Genomic DNA, 26,918 nt, shown 5'->3' on the forward strand with positions numbered 1-26,918 from the left:
TTCCTTCTTGCCCTCTTCTCCACCTCCCTGCCCCCCCCCCCCCCCCCCCCACACACACACACACACTTTTTTTTTAAAACACAAATAATTCAATCTGCATTTGCTTAGGAAGCTAGATGGTCCAGTCTGCAGGTGTCTCCATAGAAGAACAACATACAGCTCATTGGCTGACCCAGCAAGACGTATGATTTAGGAGAATGGATTCTTCCCTGTCCCTGATGACTTGGCTGACCCTGGCAAACTTGTATGCAAAGGGAAGCCCAAGTATAAATGTGTCAGCAGAGATTTAATGTCTCCATGTTGAGACCCTTCTTGAGCTGTGGTTTCTGGATTTAATTTTCTTATGAATCACTATTTAACAAATGTATCTTAGTTACGGGAAATTAACTATTAGATTAGTTTGGCAGCAGAGAATGTGGACTATAATGTCAGCAAAGCAACTGACCTTCCTATCATGAAACCATTTATCACGATACGTAGACTAGAACAAGCTATGTTCTAGTGCAATAAAGACAGAAAATGCTGGAAATACTCAGCAGGTCAGGCCGCATCTGTGGAGAGAGAAAAAGAGTTAATGTTTCAGGTAGATGGCCTTTCGTCAGAACTAGAAAAGCTAGTGATGAAACGGGTTTTAAGCAAGTACAGAGACAGGGAAAGCAGGGAGGGAAGGAAGGGATAAAAGGGAAAGTCTGTGATATGGTAGAAGGCAGGAAAGATTAAATGACAAAAGGGTTGATGGAGCAAGGTAAAAGGAGATGGCCCATTTTTTCGGACGGCAGCTGTTGATGATTCTCCTCTACCCATTTATCTCTCCTCTAGACCCATCTTTTGTTTCTTTACATGTCCCATTACCATCTCCTTTTGCCTTGCAGCATCATCTCTTTCAGATTTCCAGCATCTGCAATATTATGTTTTTGTATTCATGTTCTAGTGCACACTTTCAAAATTCACTCTTCTCAATATGCATGTAATCGAAGCCCAAAAATGAATTTAAATGCTCTACCCTATTTGAGAAGTTAAACTGAAGATGTCAGCTCAGAGTAAAGCTCAGACAGTTTATAATTGCTGAGCTTGGATGGTACACAACTTTTAACTAATTTTCAGAGAACCATTGGCTGCTGCAATACAGCATTTTATTTTTGTTGCTTTCAAAAGCAAGAATAATTTTTGTGTAAAGTCTAATTTTGTAATTTTATCTGGCTAATCTTTTCACTTGTTCATATTGTATGATTCCTGAAAGGGTATTACGAGACTTTTTTAAATTGCTGTGCCTTCCATATATCCGAAAGATTAGAATTAATTTTAGCAGATTATTATTTTATTGGGAGAAGAGGATAATGGCCTAGAAATTGCGGTCGGAGGCATACCTCTGGAGTATGCCTCTGATCCACGAAACAATTCCGAAAGTAGCTCCTGGTGCCCAGGCTGTGAAGAATTGTGGTCTCAAGCCTCCAGGCGGATGGCAGCGTAAAGGCCCACGGATTCCAGGGACACGGGTGGTTCGGAAGCATCCCTGGGATCGTGTGGGCCCGGTCCTTCAATGACAAAGGAGAATGCATTGCAATCATTTACAAAGGAAAACCCCCTAATGATATGCAATAGAATCCCCAAATAATTGTACAAAATTACACAAATTATTTAATGTACTAAACTACAATTTTATTCATGAGTTGCTTCATTGCAGCAACCTTAATAAAAATTTAAATTTTTGATATATAATTTTAAATATCTTAATCCAGGCCAATATTTGCATCAACTCATTTAAATAGTATGTGCATAATTTTGGATTTTTAAACGATTTATATAAGCCTGAAATATACTCTACTTGATGCAAGCAGGCCCCACACCTGCTTTTACGAACCTTAAAAGTTGCTTGGGCAGTTGTTAGGCAAACTCTGTGCCAGCAATACTCATTTTTCAGGCAGTTGGGATGATCTGTCCAAGCGTACCTTGACAGATCACAAGCTCTGGATTTCACGCATGCGCAAGAGCATGCAGAACTTGCGTGTCCTTTCAAAGGGAACATGGCAACATACTCAGTATGTCGTCGCAGACATCGCAATTTCAGGACCATTATATTTAATCCCCCTTGTCTAAGTCTCTCATGCCAAACAACAAAGGAGGATGGGCAAGTGTCTTACTCACAGTTTTCGGTCAGTGCTACCCTTCAATTAACTGCTAAGAGAGGTCCAGCAGAAGCCTGGAGTAAATCTCCCTGCAAATATTTTCCCTTACTCTGTTTAGACAAGTGCTGGTTCTCTTGGTCTTCCCTACAGTTGCATGCTAAGACTGCGAACACACTGCATCATATATTGTGTGGAAAAATGTTGTACTGCTCTACAACTCCGCTCATTATAGCACCACTGTTTCTCTCTTTGAATAGTCTTGTTGTTAGGTCTGTTAATAAACATGGGTTCTCATTTCTGCAGTATTACAGCCATCTGCTAAATTAAATTAGATAAAATGTTTTGAAGGGTTAGGAAAGGCTCAGAAATGTCAGGGATTATTAGTTTTAATTGCGTTTAGAAATCCACTCTATGTAGGCCAATCAAAAAAGGGATATTGTCTCTTCTGACTGTTGTCTGGTCCTTCATCTTCATTGAGGTTTTAGAAACACTTTTGATTTGATAGAAGAATGATCTTATTTATGCATACTTAAGGTTTGAAATTTCTTTGTCCTTGAAACTTTTTCTTCGACTGTAGCAACACTGAGAAGGCAGCATTTATTGCCCATCCCTAGTAGCTGATGAGGCACTGTGGAGCTGCCGCCATAAACCACTGAAGTCCTTGTGGTGATGGTGCTCCTAAGTTGGTGTTCTAAAGAGAATTCGTGGATTTTGATCCAGTTACAATGGGGAAAAAATGGTGATATATGTCCCAAGTCAGGATGGTGTATGACTTGGAGGGGACTATGGAGATGTTGGTGTTCCCAAGATATTACTGTTGTCATTGGTGGTAACTGTGTGAAGTTTAGCATAGGTAATACTTAGCATGTTCATATTAAATTCTTTGCCCACTATTTTAACAGAGAAATTAGGCCCGATTTTTACACCAAGACAGTTTTGGGCAGGTAGGTGGCAGTGAAAGTTAGAAACTCATCCACTAATCCAGAAATGAGGCCTGGGGTATTTTAATTCCCAGGCCTTGTTTAAATTCTGCTAGCTGACTGGGAAGTGACAAAGTCTCTCAACTCCGTGGCTGTCTGCCGACAGCAAGTAAGTGGCCGGATCAGCAACTGCCAGGGCTATCAGCAGATTCCATCATCTCCAGCTGGGTGAGTAATCGGGACAATTTTAACTGCCTACCTTCCCAGTTTCCACCTTGTGGGTAGGGTTAAAAGTGCCCTGTTTCTTCCCCCCCCCCCCCATTATTTTAAATGGAATTATGCCTTTGTTAAAATAGTGGATAGAGTAATTTCTTGTGAACACATTAAGCCACAGTTACTAACAGTATGATTTCATCCAATAGAATGTAAAACTTTTGTCTTTGCTTTATATGTAGACTTGGACTTTAATTATTCATCATATATCCCAAGAAATATGATGTAAAGCACGATGACAGTAGCATTTGTCACCTCTCAATTAAAATACTGACTTTTCTAACTGCATTCGAGTTGATATAAATTGAACTGTGCTATAATAGGAAAAAGTTTTACTTCATTTTTCAAACAAATTTTCAGAGTTTCCATTAACTTGGGGTTTTGAGTCATAAAATTTGACAGTGGCTCCCTAGAACTTTCCATTTTCTGCATTACGTATTTCCATGCACCCTTTACTAAGTGGCAGCATTTTATTTTAAATTCGCCCATTGCAACCTGCAAACCCTTTTACACTCCCCATGCCTTGCTGCTGACATCTGCAATTCCCAGTAGGTCTCCCTTCATGAGCTGGACTTGTACTAATACTTGGGTAGATAGAACTAAGTCTAGCAGCATGGGAATGGTAGCAGCAAGAAAGCCATCAATTGGATACCATAACTAGGAATGGAGAAAGAAACAGATGAACAAGCTGACGTGCAAAGGGGAATTAGAAAATAAAATGGCATTAAATAGATCAAAGTGCAGGTCAGAAAGTTCATGTATAGTTGCGAACTAGAAGTAAACAAGTAAAACAAAGAAATACAGAGCAAAGAAAAAAAACAAAGGGTAAATGACTAGATGGAAAGATCCACCAAAAATTAAAACAAGTGACTAGATGAAGACAGTAAACAGAAAAAGTAAGTTTGCACATGGAATAAAAACTGAGTGTGTTTAAAAAAGAGGGAAAAGAAATTACGGGACTTCAGAATTATACTTGTGCAAAATTGTTGTGGGAGCTCCTGCCATTCGGCATTTCCAAGTCCCAAATGCTAAACACGTCTGGTTAGCAGAAGCTCTGAAATTTTGGAAGAACAAATACTGTGGGATACATTAACTAATAATTTTCTTTTTTGTCTTTTTTTTTTATGTTCCTGCTCTTTTATGTTGCTCCTGCATCTTCTGTGGTTTCCTGTGTTTCCCCCGTAGACTTCATTCTTTGGTACAGATTCATTTTGCTCTTCCTCTTGTTCTTTGCCCTTGCACTGTGACTCTCCAGTGCCATCAACAAGCATTCATAGGAGATGTACAGAGAATATTTCAAAATCAACTGGTTGTGTTAAGGCTGAAGACCCCAGTAAAACTCCCCACCCATTGTTTGACTATGATTCTTCAATCTCTGTTGATGATAAAGCAATGAATTTTCAAAGAGACCAAGATCTAGGGCCTAGTTCTAGGAAAGAAGGGACATTGTTTTCATTCTCCTTACATCTCCCAGCATCATTCTCTTTGCTAGATGATGATGGCTACCTTTCCTTCCCCAGCTTTTCTGATGCCAGTTTCTTACCCGAAAGTTTCCAACGTTACCTGCCTATTCAATCACCATCACTTGTCCCCTGTTTTCTTTTCATTTTCTTCTTCCTGCTTTCAGCCTCTTTCTCTGTACCATATGCTCTCACCCTCTCCTTCCCTCTTGCTATGTGCCTGTGCTACCTGGAGCCCAGGGCAGCCTCCTTGAGTGCCTCAGTTGACAATGATCTGAGTGACAGTTCAGAGGATGAGGTGTGTACCTCAGCCTAGAACACAGTTCCTTATGTGTTCAGCACTTGAGTGTTCTGCACAATGTACAATGCTGCAATAGTAATCTTACTTTCAGAACCTCATTGCTGCCTTTTCTTGTTGTTAAAGTTGTGTTTCAAAGAGGCATAACTGTAACTTGACTCATCAGATTAGACAAAAAGTTTTTGTACTCTAAGAAGAAAAAAGTTTCTGAAAAACAGGTCTATTCTTCAGCAGCTGTGAAAACTGTTCAGTAATAATGGTGGAAAAGTATGAAGTAATTGGCATGTGGTACATACTTCGCACTATTATAGATGTAAATTCCTAAATTGAATGAGGTCATTCAAATGAGCCATGCTGGCATTTCCCGAGGAGTTGGAGCCAGTTGATAGTCAATCAGCTTAGCTTCTCTGGTGTGCGACAGCCACAATCTCATTAGTATTACAGTAGACTATTTGTTCTTCAGTGAACCTTGTGTTCTGTTCAGTGGATGGCTCAATGTGAATAGAAATACCAAACATCAAGTGCCCTATTATTCACCTTTTTTGACCAAACTGCCTCATTCTATGTTTGATAATGGGATTTCTTTAAAACCACAATTTTTATCTCTCTGACATGCTTAACTTCATAATGAAATATCTTGCTTGTTTGTGACCTATTTAATGTAGAATTTGAAGTTACTGTGGTCCCTTGTGAATACAGTGTCCAGGAACTTTCAGCATGAATTACTCTAAATGTGACCTTATTCAATTTTCTATCTTGAATTATTGTAGGACAGAAAGGAAAAAATAAAAGTAGTATTTTTGATAAACAATTATAAGTTCTACTTTGGAAGTGAACAAATGAACTTGTAGGCAGACTTTACAACATAATTTTGCAGACACTGAAACAGATTAAGGGGTATAGACTAGGTCAATTTTACTTCACTGTAGGATCAGAATGAAAACTTGGTGTCTAATCGCAAACCATCCTCCAGAGCATCCAGAATCGGCTGATAGTTGATTAAGTGTATATACATTAATGTGCATGCTCTCTGTTGTTCTTGGAAATATATAGAAAAGTTAAACTAGTGGTCATTGTTTGGTCCAGATTGCATGTACGGACTGTTCAATGAATGAAGGTCTGTTTGCATCATGACCTATATATCTGTACATTTAGGAAGTCTAGATCAGAATTGTATTTGATTTAAAGCCCTTAAATCTTGGGCTACATTCTATACATACTCTGTATCTCTTAAGCAGAGGTTGATTTTTGTACTTAATTCATTAGGGAATTTTGTATTGCAGGATTTTTCAGCTATCGTAGACCACTGAAGAAATGATATAGTTAATTTTGTTTTGGTAAACTTTATATATTTTGAACATTTATTAAAATAAATGTTTAAGTCCAGATTCTCTGCAAATTCTCCACACAAAAGATGACAAATAAACTGAAAACCTTCACTGTGATGCTGGTGAAGTCTCTCAAAGCATGTTTATGAATTTGTTACTAATGTCAGTAAAGTTGGATGAGTACCCCTTCAATGGACCTTCAATGACCCACCCCTCATTTTCCTTCTAGTGAAGTGTGAGCACCTTGCTGTATGATTGGCCTTACCATCCCTCTTTCACGATTCTAATAAACCAGTGTTTCTTCAGTGTACTTTTTTGATAGTTCAGTGTACCTTGACAAAGGAAATATTGGTCTCTATTGTTACTATGGGCTAGATTTTCCAAAAAATCCACCAGCACCAAAATACTACTAAGATTTTAAAATTATCGCTGGCGAAAAATTCCATAACAAAAAGAAAGAAATCGGTGAAAAAAAATGGACTTTACACCCCGATTCTCAACAGAAAATGGAATCGTGGGCTAATTGGGCGGTTCGTTTTTTAAAAAAAAGGATGATAATTACTAAAATTTACACCGAGGCTACGGGTTGGGTCTAGGAGGAGAAAAACGCAAAAAAAGATTTTTTCAAAAAATGTAAAATAAAAATTCAGAAAACATTCTCTGGACCCTTTTCACCTTAATCACTAAGAGAATTTTAAAATAATAATTAAAAACCCATTAACTTACCTTTTTTTGCAGGGCTACTTATCTACCGACCAGCTTCTGCTGGTTCTCGTGGGCGTTTTTTTTTCCAACTTCCCTACGGGTCAGCGCTGAGTCAAAAATGGCAGTCTATGGATGGTGCACGCGGCGATACTTTGAAACTGCCGGCGGAACTCAGTTGTGGAAATTTTCGCCGACCCGGTTCTCGCCCAAAATGACTCATACCGCCGAGAAACTGGGCGGCGATGCAGTGGAAATTCTAGCCCCTTGTAACTAACCTTCCTGCAGTAACTGGTTTTGCAAACTGAGGAACAAAGTATTATGTTATCAACACTTTGACTTTGAGAGTTCTAACTGCAATACTTTCATATGATTTTTCTTTCCATTATATGAAGTATTACAATATTTTGTACAACAGGGAAAAATAAAAATGCAGCACAGTCTTTTTATTTAAGAAAACGTTGTACCTTTTTAATTATTGAACTAACAGCACAAAATAGATCCATGCTCATCAAATGAAAACTTTGGATAATTGATGTTAGAGCATATCAATTTTCATTTCAATCCTAATAGGGATGTAGAAAAACAGTCCTAAGACTGCTGAGACTAGTACAATCTAATTGCAAATTAAGCTGTTAGGCAGTTTGACCAGCTAAGAATAATTATTTTCATATAAATGCTGCAAGCAGATCTGAATGATTTTATTTAAAGAAAGGAATGGCACAGTCGAGGGCCTGAAAGTCAGGTGACTGTCGCAGTGACTGTAAAGAGTTCTTGAGTAAACATTGCTTCTGGTGTAAACAAGCTGCTTTTTCCCAACAGAAATAGTTAGTTACAAAATTGTAATATTTCATTTAAACCATACCAAATCAATTTTGTATCTCAAAATAGTTGCACAAACACTTGGGAGGAAAACTTGAACATCGTTCAGCACCTCATGAGTACATGCAAGGGGCCTAACGCCTGATTAAGGACCTCTCTCGGAAATTGTTCAGCGCTGAGTGGAGCACGTGTCGGGCATGCTCCTGAGGTTTTCTTGTACCTGCAGTGATCTAACTAGAAGTTCTTAAAGGATTGCTGAAAGCTGCCAGTAAAAAGAAAACTACATTTCTTCTTTTTATGGCTGGAGTACTTCTTCTGTCTCCACAGTACTGCTGGCCTACACTTGCCCCTTTCTTCTTCTCCTCACCTACCTCCCAGGACCTACTTGAGGGCTACTCTTGTGTTGCAGCCGCCAAAATTGGTGGGGAGCCAGCCAGCAAAGCTGCCTCTGGTTGTCCAAATGATGTCTCGCTGGAAGTGTGCTGATGAGGCCCAATGCCCAATTTTGGGTGAGCCTCGAGCTTCGGCTTCTGGCATGTACTCTTGAGTGCATCATCTATTTCGGCCCTAATCCAATTTCTACCCCTTTTTCTTTTCCTCCAGTAAAATCTCACAAGTATATCCTTTTAAGTCTCTTTTTTTAAAACAAGGGGTACTGCGAGATATAACTAGATCCATCCTTGGTGCATTTTTATATGCACACATGCCCCTTTTATGAATGCTGCATGTTGGCTGTAACACAGGCTATGGCTCAGTTTCCTTTAGCCATTAGTTTGAGATACATCATTGATAGTTTAGTTCCATGTGCTTAGCCCAGGCATTAACATAAATAACTTGAAGGTAAACAGCCTCTGTCTTACTTTGGAAAAGTGATCCTCGCTGCATACTACTTATCCCATAATTGGAATAGGTTCCAATGAGTTTCTCTAGGACCAATATTTCCAAATTTGTTAATGCAAGTTATTTGCTTATTGATGCTGTAAAATTTGGTAATATTTGGCCCCCCCAAAAAATCACTTTTTGTGTGAAATGAAGTAGGACTGAAATATAATTTTGATGAGGCCTTTAAACAATGTGATTTATTTTTTTAAAAAGGCATTCAATCTTGTAACTTGCTATTGTACATCTCATTTTGCCTTAAACCTTCCTCTGAGCTAGTTCCATTTAATTTGTTTGTTTCATGCTTTTAATGAGCCCTTTTTGTCACTGAAGCAAAGGCACAATGACAGATCTGAGTAAGACACCTTGAAAATAAGCTTCAATATTCTGACAAGGCTGATATATTTTTATTTCTGCTTTCCTACTGGACATCTTGGGATTTTGCTGACAAAATAGACTGACAGTGAGCAGACTGATACTACGGGTCCTGCTGATGGGGAAACCACCGCAGAGGTTTGTACATTCCACCAGTGTGCACTTCCCATGGAAATGATCCTTATAATCTCACTTGTTTGTCTGAGAGTTTTAACTGGTGCAGCTGTTAACTTGACATTAATGTAGCCACAAGATGGTATACAGATTAGCGTGAAGAAGTGCCAAGTACAAAGTAACAGAGCACTTATTCTAAGCTAAAATGAGAATTGGCCGGCAAGATCAGCAGGACAGAATGGTTCAAAAAGTCAGTGAGAGTGCACTGCCTGAAAATTAAATCAGTGGCATGCTCCAGGAAGCCGCAATCTATAATGACTTTAAGAGCATCTGTGTTTGCTCTTATTTCTTCATTCATACAATGTGCTTTCTCAAGCCTTGCTGTAATGCGATTTACTACTGGAAAATGCAGGCAGTACACTGACTTTAATATCTAACCAAATTTTTCCAAGCTAAGGTAATGGCCAATGCAGATTATGAACCAGGGAGTTACTTTGATGCAGAATTGACGCAACTTGTCCTTCAGTGCCCTTCCAATGTTTGCATGCAAAGACTTGATAACCTGGCTGACATCAAAACTCACTTTGTGATGTATCATGGACATGAGCCACTTTCACTACTTTGTATGGGGTAATGGTTTAGTACACCAACATGCTATGCTCCCAAGCTACTTATTGCCGTTGTTTTATAAATCAATCATAACAGTGCCTAAACAAAGTCAGTGAAAGCTACAGAAAACTCCTGCTCTATCTTCTTGGTATGTAACAAAAGAGTATTTCCTTCCTGCTGATTTTCTGCAATCATCTCATCTTTTGTTTCCCGTTTAAAATATATTTGGGTTTCATTGCTCTAGTATGTTGTTAATGGTCCAGCTCTCAGCTAACCTGAGCGCGTATAGGCCACTGGCTAGAGAATTTCACATTGTTGAAATTGGCAGGTGGTTGATGGCTGGAAACATGATAACGCTTTAACAATGTTTCTCAATTTCTCAATTGCTTCACTTAAAATTAATTCACATTACTTTCGATCACTTAACACCTGTAGTATTTTAGCTGAAGAATTTTATTTCACATTGTTTAAAGGATGTGTTCAACTGAAGAGGCTCTTTGTGATTTGCCAGTGGAACAGGCTGTTCAGCCAGTCACTCGGCACACTGTTGCTGAAAGCTGTGTACAATCCAAGCAAAAAAATCTGTTTCCATAATATCCACATTAGTGATGGTCACATTTTTTTGAAAACCGGCTTGAAAATGCATTGAAACTAATAACGGAAAACTGGCAGCATTTATATAATTACTTAATCAGTTATATACTTAACTCCATTTGGATAATATACTACTCATGTGTCTCTGGTACATAAACACATACCACTTCCCTTCGAATAAACAGACATATTACGTGAACAGTGTTGCCAGAAGGAGCTCACACTGTAACTGGTTCTTTTATTAAAGCAATGTGTATTATATTCTTTAAAGAGGAATTGTTGTCCTGCTGTGGATGGTCGATGATAATCCTAAATAGTCCTCCTAGTCTCTTCCATAAAGCTGTTTTTGAACTTTGTTGAGATTTTGTTCTGTCACCATCCTGGGTCATATCAAGCAGGCATTTTGATCATTTTCAGGGATTTCTAGTAGTGCTCTATATGTTTCGTGACTCTCTTCCTCGTATGCTGAGTAATTTCAAGATCTATTGAATGCAGTAACTTTCGTTAAGGTAGTATGGTTTTCTTGTGACTAAATTTGTACATTGATGTGGTGCTAGTGCTTAGATGTTGTTAAAGCTTTGATTTTAAATCCTTCTTTATGCCATCAGTCTGATCAAGAGGATGAATCGGAATCCAAGACCCAGGTACAAGGAAGAGATTTTTATGTAAAAGACCAGATTGTAGAGTAGTCCATCAGTCTGAAATTATTCTTTTCCACTACCCTTCAGTTTCTGTTGCAGGTTTATATTTTCTTATGCTTTGCTTTGCTTAAATGGTATAACTTACATCATTTGTTCATCATTTTCCTTTGCGAGCTTTTTGTTGCTATCACTTATTTTTGTGTCTTTTGTTCCATATCCGTTTCCATTTTATTTTTGCTTTTTTTTACAGAATAGTCTTGTAAAGCGAATCAAAGGTGAAAATGTATATGTCAAACATAGTAATCTTATGTTAGAGGTTTGTATCTGTATACATTGTGCATCACTCATTGTGCACACCAGTAGATCTGCATAGCTAGTGATCAACCCTTTTTTGACATGGAGTGCTGTGTGTTTACTGCATGTAGTTCATTTATCCTGACTAGCCGCAATAACATTACACTCACAAGAATTCACATGTTTCTTCATACACTGTGCACAATTAAAGTGAAAATATAATTGTGTGTGTTAATGGTGCTATATAATATGAAATTATTTGTAGTGGGAATGTATTTTCTTAACTGCAGCATAAATTGAAAGTCTTTAGTTATTTCGGTTTAGATGTTTTCCAGCATTTCTTTTAAAATTTTAATACTATTAATAATCTTTCGAAAAGTACTTGTGCACCAGAATCATCGGATTTAATGCAAGGCTGATTTGTTTTCTCCATTTCAGATTATCAGCTTTGTAAATGATGTCATTTGGGCAATGTTAATAGAACAAAAAACCCATTTATTAAAAAAATGAATAAAATGGCAATTTTTTGTTATTGAATTCTGAATTCCAAAAATGAGGGTCAAAAAGAATAAAATTTACATGAAAATCTTGACATTCCCAAACAGCCCTGATACAGTTATAGTATAGCATGTTTAATCTCTTTTTCATTTAAATAAAATATAATTGTATACAAGCTGCATGTTATTATGTTTAGCAGTTTGAATAAATGATTGGTCACTGTATTTTAGCAACATACCTGGCATTATTTTGTTACATTTGCTGCAATAGCAGCATTTATACAAATCTGTACAAAAAATCAACACCAAATAGACAGCAGTACAATTTATCCTGATTTGCAATTTAAAAAGTAAATCAAAGGAAAGGTAAAACAGCAGTAACAAATTATAGTTATAGAGCTCACCTCGCATGCATTTTACAAGGTGGCAAGATGGGCAGCATCATGAGACTTCATGAGAGAGCGGAAATTTAAAGACATCAAAGACTCAAGTTCCCATGAGACTTTTAACAACAGGGAGAAGTAGCAAGGCAAACTAATTTTGGAAGAGAATTGCAGGGTGCTGTAGCTGAAATAGCAGCCTCTAATATTAGAGCAGAGGGGTAGAAGACAAGCAGCAATCTGAGGTCAGGGAATGGAGGGTGTGGACTGAGATGTATGTCTGGAGAAAATTACTCAAATAGGGTGAGACATGACAATTGAAAATGGATGAAGATCTTGAAGCAGTTTCATTGCAGCAGAGGGAAAGTGGAACTAGGCAATCACTAAATGGGTATGAGGGAAAGGTCTCAGAACATTGAGTTCTGGATTAGTTGGTTTGTCAAGAGTGGAAGTGGAGAGTCTGTCATGGAGAAAATTTCAGAAGTACATCCTTGAGCTACTGAAGATGGGATCAGAGCTTCAGCAGTGGAAGAGGCGAGGTAGGGGTGTAACGCTGCAATATTCTACATGTGGTTTAAAAACAACATTTAGCATTAGACCAAATTAAGGGGTAGAAAGCTAATTTCAGTGTTGTACACTGCTAGGTTCAGCCTGAAGGAGCAGCCAGAGACTTTGATGGAATCCATGCCAGAAGGCACCTAGATGCTGGTGGGAGCACAGCAGGATGGCTTCAATTTTGCCAATGTTGAACTGTAGGAAGTTTACTACTGCCCTGTAGACCATAAGCTTGGTGCCAGACCTAAGGTCCGGGTCCTCAACCACTCCACTTCTCAGGTGACCGAAGGCTGCGCTGGCACACTGGAGGCGATGTTGGACTTAGTCATCGTCGCCCACCCCTGCTGACAGCAGGCTTCCAAGGCATGGAAAACCCAAGTTGTCCAAGGCCACGCCATGGACCTTGATGACCAGGGGGTATTGCTGCGCGGCGGGGACAGGTTGGTGGAGGACCTTTGTCTTACGGATGTTTAGTGTAAGACCCATGCTTTCGTACGCCTTGGTGAAGATGCCAATGATGGCTTGGAGCTCGGCCCCTGAATGTGCACAAACGCAAGCGTCATCTGTGTACTGTAGTTTGATGACAGAAGATGGGACAACCTTGAATCCAACTTGGAGGCAACAAAGGTTGAACAGGTTCCCATCAGTTCCATAGTCTAGTTCCACTGCAGCGGGAAGCCTGCCGAGAGCGAGATGGAGCATTGCAGCAAGGAAGGCCGAGAAGAGTGTTGGCGCGATGACGCAACCCTGCTTGACCCCGGTCCGGACGTGGATTGGGTCTGTGGTGGATCCATTGGCCAGGACCATGGCCTGCATGTAATCGTGGAGGTAGGTGACAAGCGTGGACCATACACAGTAGACACCTCAAAGTACTGGAGAAGTACCACCAACGCTGCCTCCGCAAGATCCTTCAAATCCACTGGGAGGATAGACGCACCAAAGTCAGTGTTCTCGCTCAGGCCGACATTGAAGCACTGACCACACTTGTCCAGCTCCGTTGGGCGGACCAGATCATCCGCATGCCCGACACGAGACTCCCAAAGCAAGCGCTCTACTCGGAACTCCTACACGGCAGGCAAGTCCCAGGTGGGCAGAGGAAATGTTTTAAGGACACCCTCAAAACCTCCTTGATAAAGTGCAACATCCCCTCGAATACCTGGCCCAAGAACACCCTGTGGAGGAAAAGCATCCGGGAGAGCATTGAGCACCTCGAGTCTCATCGCCGAGAGCATGCAGAGATCAAGCGCAGGCAGCAGAAGGAGCGTCTGGCAAACCAGACTCCCCACCCACCCTTTCCTTCAACCACTGTCTGTCCCACCTGTGACAGAGACTGTAATTCCCATATTGGACTGTACAGTTACCTGAGAACTCACTTTTAGAGTGGAAGCAAGTCTTCCTTGATTTTGAGGCATTGCCTATGATGATGGTGTTGTAGGAAGTTGCAATTTATCTGAGACTCCTGATATCAGGCAGATAGTTCTGTAGTTCAGTAACAGGAGTCAATGCTGGTGGCAGAGTGGTAGTGATGATTGTCTTGGGCATGCATGTGGAGGTTGACCCTGTGCTTGCACTTGATGCTGCATGGGTGGGTAGCATTAATGATTAGGAGGAACCCTAGAATGGAGTCCTGGGTTATAGCAGAGGTGACTCGCCACGTGATGTGAAATTACTTGAGATGTATTGACTGCCTTGGGTTGTAGCGAGATTGAGGGACAGTGAACCATGTTCAATCACACAGGATGCGACTTGTGACTTTAATTCGAATTATCTCAGTGTTGTGGGTTGGTTGGAAACTGGGTTGGAGGGAATGGTAGAAAAAATTAATGTGCAGTATGGCAGCAGTGACCTTGGAGAAAAAGATAGAACGATAGTTTGTGGTGATAGAGGGATTAAAGGGAACTTTTAAAATAAATCACATTAGATTTAAAAGGGTTGGGAAACATGCTTGAAAAGAACTCGAAATTGGTATAAATAATATTAGGCTGATGAGGAAAACTTGGATGGTGAGGAACTGTTTCGAAGGGGGTTAAGGGAGTAGGGGGTGGACTTCTGGAGGAAATTAATCAACTGAGGAGAGGGCTGGGGAAAAGCTGCTATGTGTAAGGGAACAGGTTTAGGTTAGGAAGGGAGGCAGATGTGGCTGAGTGAATGGCATCAATGTTGAAAACAAAGGTGTCCTGGGCCTCATTGCAACAAGACTGAGATTTATGAGTGGAGCATGTGGAGGGATTGATTGGTGCTAGTGGTGACAAAGAGGAGTTCAAAGCTTCCTTTACCTTCCAGAATGATACTAGAGTAATAGAAGAATTTGCCTGTGAAGCAGGAGAGTGGTACTGCTTGAAATGATCAAGCTAAAACTACCAGTGGCTCGCCAGATCACAAAGTATCATGTGTTCCAATCTACAAGGGATGCTTTTATTTTGGCATTTATGGCATGTGATGTGTGGTTGTTGAAATAGTGGATGATGTTGATTTTTACTGGCAGCAACATGCATTGCAAAGACTGTTTTTATTTTTAAACTAGAATAGCGTGTCAATTAACACACGTTCTTAGCAATAACATCCAGTTAATTTTTATGCTTATATTAAGCTTAAGCAGTTTATATTGGTGCAATGTTTGATAAAACGAATGATAAAGTTTTTTTTTTGACTTCCTGTTGGAAAGCTCTAACTTCGCCCTGGGTTAGAGTTGCATTGACACCATTAACCCTCTACTCGAAGTATCATCCTCCATATCAGTATAGACAGACTATTGGGTCACAGGCAACAATACAACTGTTGCAGTGATTAAAATTGGGAGTCCTGGCCAAGTATGACCTCCCCTCTCCTTTCCACCCAGGGAAGTGAGGTGAATTGCAGCATTCTTCCACCAACCTCAGCGGAAACAGATTGTGGGACTTTCCTGATTTGTGTGGCTCAGAATCTCATTGCTTAATCAGCTGAGTCATCAAGATGGCTGAATTGCAAAATCCTGGGAGGTGACTTTTTTGGGGGTGGAGAATTCTGTCCAAAATCAAGTTTGTTAGGTTCTGCAGCTTTACGGTAATTTCACTTAATCTGATACAATTTGTTCAAGAAGCTTTCAACACGCGGCATATGTTTTATATTAAAAAAGGCATATTTAATGTAATTAGTCTCACCATTTTTAAGTGTAAGTTATAGAATGATTAAAATGCAGAATTATGGGGGCGAAAGTATTGAAATTAAATGAATTATCCATACCACACTTCTGTTGTGAGGAAATGAAGAGCCATAATAGTTTGAAGAACACAATGATATTAGGATGATGTGCTAAAATTATTTGCCTTTGATTTTTTTTTTGTTAATGGAAAGGACTTTGACAAAACTCAGGAAGAGGTGGTTAAGCACCATGCCAACATAAATGAGATGAAACGAACATTCCTGGAATCTACATCGGAAAGTGGACCTGACGAATGGGAAAAGAGGTTATCTGCCTCTCCAGTTAGATCCTTTTCAAAGACTGAGGACTTGCCTATGATCGAGCCCCTTGTGCCTGAAGAGGTAATTTATGTTGCAGTGTTATTTTTACCAATTCCATGTTGCATTCAGAAATATGTCGCTTTATACTTGTCAACACTTGTACACTGATTTGTCCATCTTTATGCAGCTATAATTGTATATGTTACAACATTGCTTAATTATGTTTCATAAGATATTTGGGACTGAAATTGTCCCTTTCCAAAAGGCCTCCTGGAGACGCTAACGGGCTGATGAGGACTTTTTGTCCGGAAGCAGGTGGCGGAAGCGACCCACTTGGAATTGCCTCGGGATGGTGGCAGCAAAAACCCTTTGCGCCGCACCCCATAGTTTTTGCACTGGGTGGCGGAGAACATGGTACTGACTTCATCGCCGTGCATGCTGACCCCTCCGCGGGAGTGAGGTTGGCGCAGGGTGATGCCACCGACAGCTTTGCGGGTCGCAAAGCTGTGGTGGCTGGAGCGCCCCTTCCGCCCTTAAAGCGGAGAGGCTTGCACCACGGCCGCCATCTTATTTTTGTCGGCTGACTGCAGTCAACACGACACTGACGACCACTGGTTCGGTCAGGCCGCCAACAGGCAGCCCGGAACCCCCTCTTGGGTGCCGGGTCGGTAGCCTGGCCGAAACCCTCCCTGGTGGCTCAGTGGGCACCACAGAAGAGACTGCAGAGTTTACAGTGGCCCTCCCCTTCTTGTTGTGACACATTAGGTCGCGCTGACGTCATCAGCGCCAGTGCGGCGCTGAGTAACATCATTGCACTTCCGCCCTGCTATCGTCCTGCGGAGCGCCTCCGATATCGCCCGGATATTTTTTCATGCACCAAGACCCCATTTCTGGGACATCGAGGTTCCGATTTCGCCGGGTGATAAATTTAATTCAAATTGTTTACCCCAATTTCACCCCCTTAGTGTAATAAATAACATACATAAAATAAAGTGTGGAGTGATTATACAACTTTATGCTTTCCATGTATTGATATTCTAGTAACTCTTCATGTTTCAGTTTCTAATATAACCCAGTTTGAAAGATCATTTTATATATTTGTTACTGAATTGTTTTAACATTGATACCAGACCAAAGAGGATGCTGGTGAGACTCTACAAAGCAAAGCTGTGGATGCACAGAGTGATGCTGGACATGACATTTCTGTGGTGAAAGATGATGAAAGACCAGTAAAGGTATCGCATTTGATTTATTTTGCTATTTCAACTGTTGTGTGTAGCTGTTGTTATGTTGTTTAACTTTCCTGCATCACTTATTTCATATTCAGACATTATTGTTAAATTTTCCTGAAATTGAATCCGCCCCTGTTCTGATAGTCTGTAAGAGTGGGTCCAAAGTTTTCGATTATATTTTTTTAAACAAATATATACTATGTGTGGCAATGTCAGTGCATCAACATTTGCACAATATTGTTAAACGTGGAATGCTGTGACTAAATTAAGCATTGCCAATAATAAGTTAGTCAAAAATCATTCTGCAGGAAACAAACTAGTTGTATAACTGGGGATTCTCTATATTTTGTGGAAGATGTCTGTCATTTTACTTGTCTGTCCCCTCACTGGATATCTTTTAAAGCTAGATACATGGCATTATAAGTTGCAGTTTATGCTGCTTTACAATCTGTTGGGTTGAACCCTACCACTGAAAATGTTGGCACCGCATTCATACAATGGCCTTTATTTTGATTTAATACTATACTGAAATATGCTTGTATACCACAAAGCACTTATGAATTCAAAGTGGAATCTGTCCTCATCAGTGGGTTTTTTCCATAATTAAAATATGTGCACAATGCAATACAGTACAAAAATAAAAAAATGTTGGAAACACACAGCTGGTCAGTCAGCGTCTGCAGAGAGAACAGAAAAATTAACATTTTGGGTGCAGCACTTTCTTCAAAACAAAGCTTTTACGATGCAAGTTGTTTTCCCTTTATTGCTTTTCACATCTAGCTACTTTTTTAAACAGCTAATAATAAAACATTTATTTTTAAGAGATTAATCCAGTTCATTTATGCTTGCGTATTGGCCCAACTTTGATGTTTTCATGTAACATTTGCTTAGAAATCAGTAAATCCTGAAAGCCTATGTATCTGTTGTTTAACATTGTCAGTGTTAATAATTGAGCATTATCCACTCAGCAAAATTTGTACACACTCTAATATGATTTGAAAGACTGATCTGAGAGGGAAACTTATTTCAATGCATTTCACTAATTTAAGAGGTTCTGTTTAATTCAGTGGGTTTCTAATCTGTCTTCATGTACTTTCCCTTAATAGTACATTGTTGCCAGTCATCATCATCATAGGCGGTCCTTGCAAGATGTGTGCGCACTAGGTCCGTGCAGCAGAGCTGGTCTCCAGTTGTCTTGGGTAATCCTTGCTACTTGACCAAGACCTAGCTCTGTCAAGCCCGTGTGGTGGCTGGTGTGCAACGGCCACCCCACGTTAAAAAAATTCACGCACAGGCATCTTCCACCCTTCAGGATGTAGTTCGGGTCCTTCATTGAAACACCTGTGAACTTGTCCTTTTTTTTGGCGTGGAAGCAAATCATCCTCGTTTCGAGTGACTGCTTATGATGATGATGAGGCGGCACCTTGTATCAAGGATGACTTGCTTCCACGCCAAAAAGGGATGAGTTTACAGGTGTTTCAATGAAGGACCCAATATTTCAGGTCCCAATCTACATGTTGAAGGGTGGAAGATGCCTGTGCGTGGATTTTTTTAACGTGGTGGCCGTTGCACACCAGCCACCACACAGGCTTGACAGAGCTAGGTCTTGGTCCAGTGGCAAGGATTAACTAAGATGACTGGAGACCAGCTCTGCTGCACGGACCTCTGTGCGTGTACATATTGCAGTGTGGACTGTTGCCGTGTGGTCTGAGCTTAACTGGCGTGATATTATAATAAAATAGAAATTTGTTTGCTCAAAAGAAATCTAACCAATTCAAAAAATATGAGCCTGGAAATTACTGCAAGTGATGATGTGCAAATTTTTAATACATTCATATCACATTGCTTGTTGTTTTAATTAAGCCCTCAATCTATTTAAAAGAATGGATTAATGGCCCCAATAAAATAGTGGGCAGAGGAATTTAATATGAACATGTTGAGTATTAATCCAAACACACCAGCATACAAAAAAGGACAGACGACTATCAGCTGGTTCATCAATCTAGTCCTGTCCTGAATTAGTGCATGTAGGACGCACCAGTAGGCCCATTCCTCACCTCCCCTTCAACCATGCAATCATCACGCAAATAAAAGTAGAGAAAATACCTTTGGTCAGTTTAGGAGAAAACTGAAGGAAATTCCTTCTCAGCCCCCCAAGGCAATTAAGCAAACTCCAGGAGACCACAGTGACTGATATCACAACTGCCAGTTCGCCCACATACCTTCTATAACTTAAGATGTCTTCCAGTCACAGGAACTTGTTCAGCTCCCTTTTAAAAGCCTGCACACTTACTGCACATTCTGCCAACCTATTTAGAGGATGCTCACTCTGTGAAAAGAAGTACTTTCTGGCATCTAACCCAGTTCTATGCTTTCTTAACTAATATTGAAGCCCTCCCTAGTCCTCCACTACCTATCTAGCTTAGGTAACCTGCCCACAGTTCCCTAAGCCCATTCTGAAAACTAATGGCCCTTAAACTATGTATCATTTGGCTGGGTCCTTCTCTGAACCTTTTCCTGGACCTCAATATCCCTCGCTATGTGGGTGACAGATTATTCTGGATGCAGACAGACCAGGGCCTTCAACAAGGTGAGAATTGTACTTCTGGTTTTATATTTAATTGTTATACATGCTAACGGCCCATTACTTTCACAAATAATATTACTCAACAATTTACAGCTGCAGTAATTTTATTTTGGTTATGTATCTGAAAATTATGGCAAAAAAGTACTGTACAGTAATGGGACTGTTGAAAAGATGTTTCATATGAAAATTCTCATTTCATGATGTTTCCACCAATGGATGGAAATTCGTGGGGAGCATACCTATAATTTCCCAATTTGCACTTCTGGCAGGTGAAGTCCTGTGCCTGGAGCGCACATTCTGAAAATTGCCCCTCTTGTAATTTTCATGGCTCTTGTGCACCTGGAGCTTTCACCGAAGATAGAATGCTATATAGTTTGCTTGTTAATTGACTAGTGTTTTCACTCAATGATTTATCAGGCTGAAGAAGAGGAGGTGGTGATGGACAAGGAGCCAACTGCTGGTCATAGCACTCTGGTGCCGCATGAAGTTGTGGTCACCAAAACAGTCTCATCTCCCCGAGAGGTTGCTATTTTTTTTTTACGTTTGTACACATTATTGATATTTGGGGTTGTTGACATGTTATTTAAACATAAATTTTAACTGAATGTTGTGTTCTCAGCTAAGAATCCAAAAGCAAAACTCTCTGTAATTGACAGCCAAGTTGAATTCAAGTTTGCTTAATCTGTCTTTTGGCTGCGTGGCAAAGGTACACATTTCAATTGGACACAAACATCCTTAACATAAAAATGATTGATCAAAGATAAACTGTTATTGTATGTGAGGCTTGAGCTGTTAGCTGAGCAAAAAGCAAGTCGATGCATTTGATAAAATGTTTTAAATTTTAAATGAACTTGCTTAGTCTAATACAGCATCACTGGTGGCAGGTAACAATGCTATTTCAGTGGTGCTTAATGCAAGTTTGCTCAATTGTGCAGTCTCAGTGACATAATAGCAAAACCAATAACTTGCATTTATAAAGCATTTTTAGCATTGAAAAAAGCCCCAAGCGCATTACAGAGGCACAGTCAAAAAATGGACGATGAGCCTTGGAAGGAAATGATAGGAGGGGTGACAAAAGCTTGGTCCGAGAGATGGTTCTTTAGGGGGAAGAGAGATGTGGAGATGTTTAGGGAGGGAGTTCCAGAACAGCCTAGGGAGCTGAAGATGCGGTCACCATCTTGGTCGAGTGAAGAAGGGAGGGGAAATGCAGAACAGACCAAAGTCAGAGGGACAGGGAGTTTGGGGAATGTTGAATTGATGGGACAGGTTACAGAGTTAGGGAGGGCTCGACCATGTATGGATTTAAACACTTATGATTTATTTTAATTTGAGGCATTGAGGGACAGGAACTTGATATAGTTCAGTAAAAGCAGAAGTGATAGGTGAGTGGGACTTGGTCCTGGATAGGATAAGCACAGCTGAGTTTTGGATGCGGTGAAATTTATGGAGGATGGGAGGCCAACCAGAAGAGCATTGGAATAGTCAAGTCTGGTGGGGACAAATAATAATAATAACTACCGATGGTTGAGAAGTTATAATGAGGAATGTTTAAGAGGCCAGAATTTGAGGAACACAGACATCGTGTGGGGTTGTGAGGCTGAAAAAGATTACAGAGATAGGGAGGGGCAAGGCCATGGAATGATTTGTAAACCAGGATGAGAATTTTGAAATAGAGGCATTTAACTGGGAGCCAATGTAGGTCAGAAAGCCCAGGAGTGATGGGTGATTGTGACTTGGTGCGAGTTAGTACACGCGCTGCCGAGTTTTAGATGACCTCAAGTTTATGTGGTGTAGAATGTGGGAGGCAGGCCATGAGTGAGTTGGAGTAGTCAAGTCTAGAGGTAACAAAGGCATGAATGAGGGTTTCAGCAGCAGAAGAGCTGAGGCAGGGGCGGAGGCGGGCAATGTTACGGCGGTGGAAAAAGGCGGTTTTAGTTATGCCACGGATATGTGGCTGGAAACTCATTTCAGGGTCAAATATGACACCTAGGTTGCGAACAGTCTTGTTCACCCTTAGATTGATGCTAGGGAGAGGGATGGAGTCAGTGGTTAGGGAATGTAACTTGTGGCGGGGACCAAAGACAATGGTTTTGGTCTTCCCAATATTTAATTGAAGAAAATTTCTGCCCCTCCAGTACTGGATGTCGGACAAGCAATCTGGCAATTTAGATATCAAGCAAGGGTCGAGAGAAGTGATGGAGAGGTAGAGCTGGGTATCGTCAACGTATATCTGGAAACTGACTGTGTTTTTGGATGGTATCTCCAATGGGCAGCATATAGATGAGAAATGGGACGGGGCGAAGGATAGATCGTTGGGGGGCACCAGAGGTAATGATGGTAGAGTGGGAAGAAAGGCCATTGCAAGAGATTTTCTGGCTACGATTAGATAGATAAGAATGGAACCATGCAAGTATTGTCCCACCTAGCTGGACGTTGGTGGAGAGGCGTTGGAGGAGGATGGAGTGGTCAACTGTGTCAAAGGCTGCAGGCAGGTCCAGAAGGACGAGCAGGGATAGTTTACCTTTGTCACAGTCACAAAGGATGTCATTTGTGACTTTGATGAGAGCTGTTTTGGTACTGTGGCAGGGGCGAAAACCAGAGAAAGGCATGGATGAGTTTTTCAACAGCAGATGGGCTGAGATGGGGCAGAGGTGGGTATTATTATGGAGGTGGAAGTAGATGGTCTTATGATGGAGAGGATATGACATTGGGGTCAAGTAGGATAGCTGAGGTTGCCATTCTGGTTCAGCCTGAGATAGTAGCCAGAGATGGGAATAGAATTGGTGCAAGGAGTTTGTAGTGGGGCTGAAAACAATGGCTTTGACCTTCCCAATGTATAGCGTGCAAAAAAGAGTGAAACTAGGCAAGGGCAGTTGGACTGAGCTGGACAATGAAGTAGAGGCTTTGGAAGAAGCTGGGTATGGTTGACCGTGTCAAAGGTTGCGAAGAGGATGAGGAGGGATAATACACCACAGTCATAGTCATAGAAAATATCATTTTGTAACTTTGGTTCGGGCTATTTTGGCAAATAATCTATAGAAACTCTGAATATTCTTTGGCCTCAGTCCTGAGATAATGTATGCACTTGGATGTTATATACATGTCTGCAGTGACTCTATGATCCTGTTATATAGCCTACATAGTTTACAAGCAAAAGATACAATTTCAGTTCATCATATACTGTACCTGAGCTGAGATTGGTGGATTTCCAAGCTAAGTGTTTAGCCTATAAAATGTTATAGGTCTATTTAGATATTTGCTTTGATGTGATTGATGTAGTAGTTTATTGCAAACCTGTGACTTTACAACCTGTTCAGTTCTGAAACTGAATGCCCATCTCATACACATTTTCCCCTTTGAAACAGATGAATACAAAAGTTCTCTCATCAGTATTATTAGAACAGATGGGTGAAAAAATACTTCTATGCATTATTAAGTATAATGTTAGCATAAAGGTAGTTCTTTAAAGACACTTTGATGCACAAAAGTTTAAAATCCTGTCCACGCCAGACACCAAAACTGAAGCACTGTTGAAGGGCCATGTACTGAAGGATACATTTTAGTGGAGACACCTGTAAGTACATTTTTGTCTTCCGTGTGGGCGGTAATCTCACCGAGCAGATTACCCGCTTGTTATAGAAGCCACCAATTTTTATTCCATTGATTAATGAAAATCAATACGTTCTGTAATGAGTGGGCGACCTTCTCTGCCAGATTGCTGCCCATGCAGTGAAGACAAAAACTTACCCTCTTGATTCAACAATACATTTGAGCTGATAACATTTTTGTAATTTTAGAAGTAGAGGAATGGGTTTTGGTTAATAAAAAAATTTACTTCCTAACCTAGTTCAAAATGACTGTTGAAGTCTTATGATGCATAAATTTGGAAAACAAAATATTAATTTGTAGGGGAGGGGTGAGAGAGGAACTCCAATATAGACAACATCTAAAAGGAAATGCTAATATTATGAGGCAGTGGTTGATACCAGTGAATAGAGGAGGAAGTAAAGTTGAAGATGAAGAGAGATGTATGTTGGTCAGAACAACAACAATTGGTAGATTTTATGTCATCTGTCAAACAGCAGAAAACTGTGCTGTCTACATTGGAAGAAACTCACATTTCAAAGAAGGGGGAAACAAAAAGAGATGATGCTGAAAGTAGCCTGAAACCTAAAGAGACTGCAAGACAGAGAGGAATTGAAAGCTCTGATATGGGGCCAGCCATGCAGAAGTATGAGTCCTCAATGACCAAATGGAAGACTGGTGAAGAGCCAATGTTTACCATTGCTACAGCACACTATTTTACTGAGTCAACGGGATCAAGATTATTGGTAACTGTTGCCCTTGACTGTCACAGACTAAAGTTATCCGCATGACTTTCAAGCGACACTTGGCTTCGGTATGCTTAAACAGCTAAAGCCACCATTAAGTTTACCTGCTATTTGCTTATACCTAGCCAGTGGGCCTCAAAGATAGTTTCGTCATTTTATTTTTGGCACTGCTAACTGGTTAAGTTAGGCACAATTTCTTTACAATTCAGGCGTTATCAGGCTGAACCCCATTTGCATTTCAGCAGATAGACCCTTCACCTCTGTTGCAACTTTATTGCACAGGTTAGGTTCATTCCGGATTCTTTTGCACATCCCCTTGACCTAGCAAAACCTCTGAAATGTGTGACATTCCTTCATATTAACCTATTACCTCACCCTCTGGCCTGTGTGTGTGTGTCCCTAAATTATTTTTTGTTTTGCTTTATCCATATGTCTTAATTAATCTCTTGCAACTTGGTCAAGCTGTATATTTTAATCAGCTTTTATCTGATTGCTGTTTACATAGTCATGTATATCAGTTGGCTTTTATATGTTGTCTTTCTGTGTCTACACAGACAAAGCAGTCTGGTTCTGAAGTAACCTCAAAAAGTGTAGACGTCTCCAATCTAATAGATTCAGCACGAAAAAAAATGGATGCAAAGGAATGGGCGGCTGCTTCACAATACAGCTGGGCGCAGGTGTCTTTTCATTCTTTATAGAAATTCACTGCACTGAAATGGGCTCAATACATTTTTGTTGTTTCCACTTCTTACTGTTTGTGGTGTTTTGTCTGCCTCCAGTATGTTTTTCTGCACTTTGAAAACCGGATTTGAAAGGACTGTCCTTTTTTGTGAGAACAGCACTATCCTTTTAAGTTATTTTCTTTCCATACCACACATCATCCACCCTTAGGGTTGCCAACTCTAAAGTTGGACATATTCCTGGAGGTTTCATTTCATGGCCTCAAATCGCCCCGCCCCACATTCTTATCATTGGTTGCCTGATATGTCCATCCTTATGGTGCAATTCGAAAGTAATTCCCCAATTGGATGATTCTTGACTGTCAATGAAGCATCCTTTTTTCACATGTCCAATGTTTTTATAACTAGTAAACAAAAGTGTTTAAACAATTTTTTATTGGCCTTATGATTTTTCTCCTGGGATGCTTGAAGTAGATTATTCTAATTCCTGGAGACTTGAGGGCAATCCTGGAGGGTTGATAACCTTGTCCACCCTGAGACCGACCTTTTCCAGGCATCTACTAATGTCACTTTCAAACCTGCAGCCAGGATGTTTGCGACTGTGACCTGGGAATGATTCTCCCCCAAATTTCCATCTGCGCAGGGAAATACCTGGCCTCAACTTGGTGCTTTCTTACAGTAAAGCAGCTGGTGATCAGGAACTTGAATTGTGGCAAGTCTGTGCTGAAGCTACAGAGCTGTCGAGTTTAATTTGTAACAACATAAATTTACTTTCACTCTGGTAAGTTTTAAAATTTCTTTGCATTACAAAGTGTTTCAATAGTAAAATTTGGAAGTAGTGCACCCTCCATTTGAATGGTTCCAGCTACCTCAGTCATTATCCAATGTGAGATTATCTCAGGTACATTGCTGAACAAATTGCATTTGTGTCTGTGGGAGGTTGTATGGAGTCCATTATGGGCTTATGACAACGTACAATTGCAGCTACTTGATCTGGTCAGATTGCAAGTTCTCTATTTTGAGATTGCTTCTTGAAAAGTTAAATTGCACGTTATTTGCAGTACATTTACTGTTTAAGCAGTTTTACTAGCAATAGTTTAATCTTGGCAATCTTTAGGAATTTAAAAAATGTTATTCTCTGATTTGCTGGAAGCTTTTTTACACAAAGGTGCACAGTGATGTTGTTTCCTCAGATTATGTTGTCCACAGTAACCTATGTACATAGGTCACATATCAATAACAAGCAGGTATGAGAAATGCTGTGAACAAGAACATGGTTTAGACTCCTTACGAATTTTATGCTGGGAATTCTCGGAGCTGCTCCTGCTCGTTGCCATAGCTATGCCAGAAGTGTGGCAGAAACTTTGTTTAGACGTGGAAATGGGTTTTCTGTTGCACTTCAGGTTACGCCGGTGACGCATGAGCAACTCCGAGGGAACTCTCGGCCTATCTTTAGTTATGTCAGTGTGTGTATAATTTTGACAGGTTTTTCCATCTGCTTCTGAAATGCATGACGACTAGGTTGATGCATCAACTTAGCATTTCTATTGATTTTATTTTGATTACTTTTGAATTTATTGAAATCCAGCGAGATCTGGTTTCAAATAATAGTCTAGTTGTTGATTTTTAATAGTACTGAGGATGGGAATGCATTCTTTGGTATGGATTTATTCCATGGAAGAGGCAGTTGCTCAAATCAAATCTACTTTGTCCAATAACCTCCTGTACTCTCAACTTATTCAACCTGAAAAATTGTCAAAAGCCATAACCATAAAGGTAG

The 26,918-nt window shown here is 40.3% G+C and overlaps 1 protein-coding gene across 2 annotated transcripts in view; it reads left to right on the forward strand.

The window, feature by feature from the left end:
* Positions 1 to 26,918, forward strand: part of LOC139273864 (band 4.1-like protein 3) — a 217,677-nt gene that overhangs the window by 165,621 nt on the left and 25,138 nt on the right. For both annotated transcript variants that reach the window (XM_070890951.1, XM_070890943.1), the window contains 8 exons: positions 9,265 to 9,321; positions 11,109 to 11,144; positions 11,392 to 11,457; positions 16,201 to 16,389; positions 17,439 to 17,543; positions 20,545 to 20,649; positions 24,210 to 24,458; positions 25,013 to 25,135. In XM_070890951.1, coding sequence (XP_070747052.1) covers positions 9,265 to 9,321; positions 11,109 to 11,144; positions 11,392 to 11,457; positions 16,201 to 16,389; positions 17,439 to 17,543; positions 20,545 to 20,649; positions 24,210 to 24,458; positions 25,013 to 25,135 — 930 coding nt within the window. The remainder of the gene's footprint in view (positions 1 to 9,264; positions 9,322 to 11,108; positions 11,145 to 11,391; positions 11,458 to 16,200; positions 16,390 to 17,438; positions 17,544 to 20,544; positions 20,650 to 24,209; positions 24,459 to 25,012; positions 25,136 to 26,918) is intronic.

Source organism: Pristiophorus japonicus, chromosome 1, assembly GCF_044704955.1.
Source record: "Pristiophorus japonicus isolate sPriJap1 chromosome 1, sPriJap1.hap1, whole genome shotgun sequence".
In the NCBI taxonomy this organism is placed as follows: Eukaryota; Metazoa; Chordata; class Chondrichthyes; family Pristiophoridae; genus Pristiophorus; species Pristiophorus japonicus.